Raw genomic sequence first — 9,156 nt, 5'->3', positions numbered from 1 at the left:
CTCTCTGGCCTGAGTCTCTAGCTCAATCTCCCTCTTCCGGGCATTTGCCTGAAGCTCGGCAAATGTCCGGTATGAGGAGTTCGCCGCGAAATCCCGAATGTCTCGCCTCAAGATACTCAAATATCAGCTCATACGTGCCTGCTCAGTGGACACGTGCTCAGGGCAGAACATTGCCCTCTCATGGAACATCTTGGTAATCACCGTAACAGACTCAGTACCCTGCTTGAGGGTCAGAAACTCCTGGGCCAAACGCTCCCTCTCCACCTGGGGAACGTACTCATCTCGGAACATGGCAGTAAACCTCTCCCAGGTCACTGCCGTAAGCTCAGCAGGTGTAAAGTGCGCCGTCACAAACTTCCACCAGTCCTTCGCTCCCAAGCGAAGCTGGTTCAGCGCGAACCGAACCTTCAAATGCTCAGGAGTTGAGCAAGTGAAGAAACACCCCTCCATGTCAGAAATTCATCTCATAGCCGCCACCGGGTCCTGGGTCCCATCAAAATCTGGTGGTTTTGTGTTGCTGAACTCTCGGAACAGCAACGCATCGCCACCCTGCGGCCTCGCGGCAGCAATAGCTGCGGTGGCCGCTGCAACAGCAGCCTCAGAAAGAGCGGCATAACGCTCGTCGAAGGTCTCAATCAACGTGGTCTTAATAGACCCGAACATCTCTAGTATCTCTGCCCTGATGGCCGCAACCACCTCCTCATGGACGATCTGGCGGATCTCCTCATCATTGGTCTCACTGCTCTCAGGCATCAGACGTGTCCTCACCATGATGAACCTCTGAAATACAACATACGATAAATTAGAATCCATTCGAGCATACTCACACTCGACAACTCATACCTCCTTGATCCTTGGTATTCCAAAGATTCCTACTTGGGCTGTACACCGCTCCGGTGCTTTCAGTAGTACGGGCCCAATACTACTGTCTGCACCGTATCAGAATACACCCCATGTCCTCCTCTTCAGATCCCAAATTCCAAGTACTCTATCATGCATAATCCACTCTCTAACAGATCTCTCATAAGCCCCTCGCTGCTACCTACTCACTCTCAAGCATCTCATAGCAGCTCACCTCTCCCTAGGCTAAGGCATCACAAATCAGGCCACTCTAGTCCTAATAGGAGTACCTATCCTACTCTAGCATGAGAATACATCATATCAATATCAATATCACATAACATGAGGGTATTTTGGGAGACCACCGTTCGGGCGCGGACTGATCGTACACACAAATTTGCTCTGCGTTCTTCCAAAAATCTTTTACTCTTTTTGAAAATACTTCTCAAATCCTCAGTTTGAGTTCAAATACGCCCGAAGGTGTACTCGAATCCCTCAAACCAAGGCTTTGATACCAACTTGTAACACCGTGAATTTCAATATAATTTTTCGCATAATATAAAAACATATTCATTTAATTTTGATAAAAACATCAATGTTTGAAACTCCAATCCATGTCATACAAAGAATCCCAAGATCACATAACATAAAAATCCCATGTGTGTGTACTGATCAAGCCGGCGCCTTCCCACGGTCATCACTAGTACCTGAAACAAATAACACCAACACTGTAAGCACAAAGCTTAGTGAGTTCCCCAAAATACCACACATAACACATATTAGCCACTCGAGGCTATAACTCTGTGGGTCCGTAGACCCTACTCTGTGAACCCTCTGGTTCTAACTCTGGGAACCTTCCGGTTCCAACTCTATAAACATGCACATCATAAATCACATAGAAATAATGCAGTACAACACATAACATACATATAGCATACAAATACTCTGTCACGTAACTCTGATTACCTACTCAAGGTAAAGTATAGTGAGAAGAGTCACCTCGCGTATCTCGATAACTCGCAAATCCCGAAAATCACTTGCGCTCGATCCTCCGAGCTATAATCCTCCTATAACACAATATATCTCTAATTAACACTTTCACAACTAAGGTTGACTACCCCTATCAAGTCAACACTGGTCAACGGTAAACGGTCAACTTTGACCGGACTCAGCGAGTGCACTAGAGCGACTCAGCGAGTCTATACGTGTTCACTGACTCCCTAGGATCCTCTCTTGACACGTCGAGTACTTCCCTGACTCGACGAGTTCCACCTGGCATGAATCGCAGGGCCACCACGACTCAACTCGCTGAGTCTCAAGAACAAGTCGGCGAGTTCCAGCTTGACTCAGTCCACCTATCAACCCTCTCTGACTCTCCCTGACTCACTGAGTCAACCCCTTAACTCGGCAAGAACACTCGCTGAGTGGTTATGGACAATCTTCATGCTACTCGCCGAGTCTGTTCTTTGGACTCGACGAGTCTAAGCCATGCATGAACTCAAACTCACTCCTGAGGTCAGATCCGTTCCAGTAACTCATAGATCCAGTCCTTCCAAGCACATTCATCACGTAAAGTTACAATCTTGGTGCTCATGCAAAGGTCCAAAGGCCTTATTTGATGATATGGTCTCTAGAATGCTATTCTAAGCTCATGGCCTCCATTAACACTCATAAAGCTTGAGGGAAAAGAGTCTCTGGACCTCTTTGGGTCCAGATCTAAAGCATCAACACAAAAAGAGGCCAATTACTCCATGAATCATTCCACAAAGAAGCCCTAACTCTAAGATTTACACCAAGGGCTGAGAAAGGAATGAATGGTTACCTCAAATGAAGTCTCTGGACTCAGGAATAACTGGATTAGCACCTCCTCTGGTCTCCTCTTGCCTTGATCCTCTTCTATATGCAAAATCACCCACAAATAATCAAAGATCTTCCTCTTCTCTCACCAAAACGCTCAAGGACTCTTTTAGGGTTCTCTCTGGGGTTGGTGGCCGCAAATGACGGCCGTAAGCCCCTTTAAATAGGTCTCATACCCTAGAAAATAGGGTTTCATTAAACAGCATGGACTCGCCGAGTCCACCTTTTGGACTCGCCGAGTCCGGACGCGAACCCGCGCCCAAACCGCGATCATACTCGGCGAGTTTGAGCTCCAACTCGCCGAGTCTCCTCACAAATCACAAAAAATTTATAAGAATGACTAATACCTGGGAATCCGGGTTGTTACAATATGAATATGAGTAATTTTATCCCAAGTGTTTCCTTGATAATAGATCAATATAGTACGACCAATATCACTATCTGTCCCATGAAGCGATTTGACAACCTCCTTCCATAAAGACCCATTCTCATTTGTAAGATTGCACCACCATTTACCATGTAAAACAAAGTTTAAAGCAAGAAGACTTCCAATGCTTAGCCTCCATTTTTCTTGTTGTTTAAGGTCTTTTTCCAAGCTATCCATGTGAATTTATTGACCCACGCCACCACCCCAAAAGAAGAAGTTGCATATACTCTTAAGTCTCTTGATAATGGTCTTGGGAGCTTTATAAAGAGAGAATAAATAGGTCCTGAGGCTACCAAGGACAACTTTTCACAAAGTAAGTCTGCCGCCATATGCGAGATTCCTAGCTTTCCAACTTAATAGCCTATTTTGAAATTTCTCAATAAGAGGTGTCCAATTACTCATCTTGGTCATCCTAGCCCCCATTGGGATGCCATGATAACCGTACGGGAAGGATCATCGACTAAAATTTAACCAACATGCCATATTTGCAATTTCACTGACACCCAGTCCAACACCAAACACCTTGCTCATGGCAAGGTTGACTTTGAGACTAGAAGGAAGAAAGAAGCATCTAAGCACTCTCCTGAGATTTAGTGCATTCTCTTTAGACCAACCCCCAATGAATATAACATCGTTTGCATATTGGAATATAGAAAGTTTCAGGCCGTTATTAGGAAGATCAACACCTTTGTAAATTTTTTTTGTCAATAGATTTCGCTATAATCTCTCTAAGGCCTTCTATTGCAATAACAAAAAGGAAGGATGCGAGAGGGTCTCCTTGATGAAGACCACTCTCAAGACGAAACTCTTTTGTAGCATTAACATTAACTAGGATAAAGAGCTTGGCTCAAATTATGCAAGCATTGATCCAAGAAATCCATTTTTCACAAAAACCCATCAACCACATCATATTCATTAATAACGACCAACTTAGGCTATCAAAGGCCTTATTAAAATCTACTTTGAAGATAAGAAAAATTTTCTTTCTTTTCTTCGCCAAAACCTACACAATAGTTTATGCTTTATAGAGTTGTACAATACAATATTTTATAGCCTAGATTATTATGTATGAAGAACTGTTGTGTACAAATCAAATCTCATACTAAAGAGAAGTAGAAATACCTTATTACATGATACATAAGCAGATTTATGACACACAAAAAGAAAAACAATGTAATATGTTACTAGAAAGAACCTAAAATACATTGACACATATAACTAAAACAAGTCGGATAGTAGTGCATGTAGATTTAATCTAGCCTGCAATTATGCCCCAGTAACGGTAAGCAAATACAACATTAGTAGCGAAATAGGGTACATTAGATAAACCACGTAACCCATCCAAAGTGGGTAAACTGTCCTTATACTTGTCAAAATTGCCATCCCTCCACCAATTATCAAGACAACAAAAACTTGAGGGGATACGTCCCATGGCAGATCTCTTATGTACACAAGTAATAGAAATACCGTCAAAGTACTCATACTACTCATGGCGACTCCTGAATAGATCTGCAAAAAAAAGAAAAAATTAAACCATAATTCATTTTCATCTTTACACATATATATGGTGCAAAGCAATACACACCAAGTCATGGGACATGGATTTTGTTACCCACAAACACTAACGACATGTCCTCGACTTTATTTTAATGGAGGAAATGACACAAATGCCCTACAAAGTTTTTAGAGTTGGTCAATTCAGTCCCTAAAGTTATTTTCTGGTTTTATGTGGGGTATAAGGTAGGTTACAACCAACTCTTTTAGTCCCCTTCAATCTTTAATAGCCAGTACACCATGCGACAATGACCATTTAGACAAAAAAACTCACTTTATGCCCCTATAAAGCCAAAAAAAAACTTGGTGATCATTTAAACCATAACTCACGAATTTGACTTCAATCGACACTTTCGTCCTTGATGGTAAAACCAACTCACCGGTGACTATTGCTTCCTTTCAGGTGAGTTGGTTTTCTCATTGAGGATGAAAGTGTCGATTGAAGTCGATTTCGTAAGTTTGGGTTTAAATGATCCCAAACTTATTTTTTTTGCTTTATAGGAGTATAATGTGAGTTATTTTTGGTCTAAATGGTCACTGTTGTATAGTGTACCGGCTATTAAAGATTGAAAGAGACTAAAAGAGCAGGTCGTAACCTATCTTATATCCCCTATAAATCCAGAAAATAAATTTAGGGACCGAATCGGCCAACCCTAGAAACTTTGTAAGATATTTTTATTATTTTCCCTTATTTTAATCAAGAAGGGAAGGCAAGGTAACTAAAGATGTGTTTTTGAGAGTTTTTTAAGAAATGAACGGGAAGGAAAAGAAAAATAGGTTAGAAAACCATTAGTCCATTTTTGGGTGGATTAGGAAGGGATGAGAAAGGAATATGATGCACAAATTACCTTTTTACGCCTGCAACAAGCTTCATTTATTACCAATTAAGGGTATAAATGTAAAAATGTTGATTTCCTACCATTTTCTTCTAACTTGAGAAGGTCTATTTTGCTCCAACAAAGAACACAATTAATTACTTTTATAGTTTTATTTCCCTTTCAATTCCTTCCATTCCCTCTCCCCTTCCCCTATAGGCTATAGCTTTCCTTCATAAAAAAAACTCAAGAACTTGGTTTTAGAAGGAACCAATACCCTAGAAAATGTTAAAGACGTGGCTCGTTCCGTCTTTTGTGTTGCAGAGCTTATGGTTGATAAGAGACGTGATATGTTTGTGGCACATGGTATTATAAAGTATGGGATGAGGAAGGAAGGGACATTTGCATAACTTGCAAAAGCCACAACATTCGTTATAAATGATGATGAAACGAGAACAGTCATAGTGATCCCACATAATATTAGGCTTAAAGCTCCCAAGAACTCCAATATCGAACTTTGAGCATTACGGGGTTTCTTAGGTATCAAAGCCTTTCGTTGTTCTCTATCTGCCTCCTATATAAACAAATAAAAAGGTTATTTAATTAACTTGTTAATAAGATAATAAATAGGCAAGTTGCATTCAAAGGTAGTTCTTAATTAATGCAACCGCCAACCGGTCAATATGTTATGACAATTCTTTTTAATTAAAAAACACTTGCAGGTTGCAACATTAATATATGTCCAAAAACAAAACAAAAGATTCTTTAAGTTTCCTAAATAGAAAGTTACCTGATTACGTTTGAACAAGAAGGTAAGAGGGTTATAATCGTTTTGAGAGAGTGGCTTTTCTACTTCTTGGAGCCATTTCGTTAGAATTATTACGAACTCATTCTCTTCAATAGATTCATTGCCTGAGATGTCGAATTGATCCATAATATTTTCTACAAAATCATCGTTTGTTGCAGTGTCTGCTTGTAATTGTATTCCTAGTAGGAAAGTTTTCAATTCAGCATTGGACACTTTACCATCGTGATCTTCATCAAGTCCCTTAAAAATCCTGCACAAGAAAAGTTTCTCAGTCATAATTAATGCTTTCTTTATAGTTCTAAAAAACGATAATTTTTTAGACGAATACCAACTCTCTTATAAGTCGCACATTTGGTTTCCCATTTATGGAGAGTAGCGTCTGTAATTTGCCCTTGACAAATTTTTTTGTCACATATTCAAATCTCCTGTTTTGAATCCAAGGTTGGAAGATCTACATGTGAATACTACATTTTATTATGATGTAAGAACCCAACTCATTTCATATACAGAAATTAATGATAAGTTTTTGTGGTTTTCTATCGTTTAAAATATTAAAGCCTAACCTGATACATAATGTAAGTAATGTACATAGACGAGACAACGATGAGAGTGACTAAAATTATCACTCGAGTTATTGATATCGAACTGATGATTGCTGGGAGTTGGAGAATGATAAAAGGGATAAGTGACATGAGCATGATTCTTGCGGTATATGTTGTTGCTTTATCAGTTGTAACACCATATGCTAAAAATAGCAAAAAAGAAAGACATAAGAAACTACAAAAAAGCTACTCCAATGATTGATTGAACATAAGTTGATTGTATGTGAAGATAGAGTACCTGTTAATTTAGTTAAGAAAGATGGCTCTTGCTCTGTAACCACGTCATCATCATCTGCAAGATCATAGCTTCCGAAAGTTATGACTGATGGCCAAATTATTGTTAGACTCATGACTGCGGATCCTGTTAACATGTCCATTCCGGAACTAGCTGTAGAAGAACCTCCATTGTTGTTTGATAATCCAGACTCTGCAAATCGATTATCAAATAGATGGATTAATTTGCCAAAGTGGTTATTTTGACCTAAAACAACGTTTCTCTCTTCTATACTTCCAACCTTCGGATCATCAGAAAAAGAACCCCACAAATTATGGAAAGATGTTGCGGTTATAATTATAACTATTTTAACAAGTGACCTTTTAAAACATAAAAAAAAAGAAGTTAAAGTGACCGAATGATAACAAAATTTTAAAAGTTTAATGGCTAATTAATTGTAACTTTACCTACAAATTAAATAGTAACAATATTAGGTACAACAACAAAAACTTTTGCAAGAAAAAAGATTAAAGAATATAAAAAGGTAGAAAACGAAGCTTACGCAAGACAAGGAAAAGTGTAGGGAAGTTTGAAAGAATATGAAACAAACTTGCGCCAAATATACCCGGCCCGATAAGACTGAAGAACTTATTCGATCCATCAGAAATGTACTTCTGACCAAGAGCCACCATGTATTGATAAACCACGATTAGGAAAAGCGTTCCCCATGGTTCGCTTGTGCATGGTAAGAACTCGTATTTAGGTTCGCATGTCACTGTTGCACCCTCGTTTTTTCCATAAAACTCCATCAAAATCACCAAAAAAATAATAAAATTCCCACTTTTTACGTATATTTTCATCTGTCCTCTTGTTTTGAGTGGTTATTCACCTTGAAACTTTATAGCAATGAGTCGTTTAGAATCCTAATCTTAGGGCTAGCTACATATGCTCGCTGGATAAGCTAAAAGATAAATTAAGAAGATGAAAATACGAGCGATAGGTGAAAGTTTTTGAATAGCATATTATATAAAAGAAAACACATGTTTTGCCTGGAGTAATGATATTAATTGGCGTAGAAATATAAGGGAAAATACCTATAGAAATTTTAATGGACAGAAAAAAGAGAGGATATGATAACAAAAATATCTAGATAGGAGGTATCTTGACAGCAAATTGCCGGAACATTTTATTGGCACCCAAAAACCACTTTGAAAACCTTGATGTGACCACTGTTGACCATTACAATCTTTAATTCTTTTCCTTTTAATTTACTATAAGTACAAATCTATCCTTTGTAATTTAGTTTTTCATTTTACTAATTTATATTTTGCTATATTATATTTTTAATTTTTTTTTTCTAATTATTTATTTGTTGTAATTATAAAATCAATCTTCTACAGTTTTATTTACTGTCTATTTATTTTATTTGGTGTCATATATTAAAAGTAAATTACATGAATGATATTTATGGTTTGGAATTATTTATACAGTTAATATTTAACATATATAAAAGTAAATTACATGAATGGTATTTTTAAATTGTTTGGTTATTTTTCTAGTCACTAGCTAGCTCGTTTTAATGATAATGTTGTTCTATATATAATCAAGATAATTTGTCTCAAATTCAACAAGAATTATACAACAAAATATTAGCGCACCTCGAAATATACAATTTAAAAGTTAAAGATCTATTTCGTAATTAATATAAAAAGATGGCTAGATGTTAATAAAAAATTATTAATGATTTATATTATACTTATTATATTGTTTTGAAATATAATCGGAAAGCATGTAAATAATATAAATAAGATGGTTATAGATGTAATATTTGAACATATCATTCCATTTTATTAGCAAGTTCGAGTTATCTATTTCATGATTAAATATGGAAGATAAAAAAACAATAATTAAAAAAATAATTGTCAAAGACTTGTATCTTAAGAAGTAATACATTTTTTATATTATTAATATATGATTATATCTTTTAATAACTATAAATATGCAAATCATCTAAAAAATAATATGTTAAATAAAGATTA

The 9,156-nt window shown here is 37.3% G+C and overlaps 1 protein-coding gene across 2 annotated transcripts; it reads right to left on the bottom strand.

Annotated features, from left to right (window-relative positions):
* Positions 1–4,227: 4,227 nt before the first annotated feature.
* On the bottom strand, positions 4,228–8,216 carry LOC111892043 (sodium/calcium exchanger NCL2). Of its 2 annotated transcripts, none has more exons than XM_023888106.3 (7): positions 7,680–8,216; positions 7,142–7,330; positions 6,865–7,046; positions 6,634–6,752; positions 6,284–6,551; positions 5,771–6,067; positions 4,228–4,633 (listed from the first exon to the last, which is right to left on the bottom strand). In XM_023888106.3, exons 1-7 carry the CDS (start codon positions 7,975–7,977, stop codon positions 4,391–4,393), a joined length of 1,596 nt encoding a protein of 531 aa, XP_023743874.1. In that variant the 5' UTR covers positions 7,978–8,216; the 3' UTR covers positions 4,228–4,390. The 2 variants fall into 2 exon arrangements, 1 of the variants encoding a protein (XP_023743874.1); XR_006185027.2 differs by having other exon boundaries at positions 4,495–4,633; positions 5,527–6,067; positions 7,680–8,215.
* Positions 8,217–9,156: the final 940 nt, after the last annotated feature.

Source organism: Lactuca sativa, chromosome 7, assembly GCF_002870075.4.
Source record: "Lactuca sativa cultivar Salinas chromosome 7, Lsat_Salinas_v11, whole genome shotgun sequence".
In the NCBI taxonomy this organism is placed as follows: Eukaryota; Viridiplantae; Streptophyta; class Magnoliopsida; order Asterales; family Asteraceae; genus Lactuca; species Lactuca sativa.
This window is presented reverse-complemented; position numbering and strand designations above follow the sequence as displayed.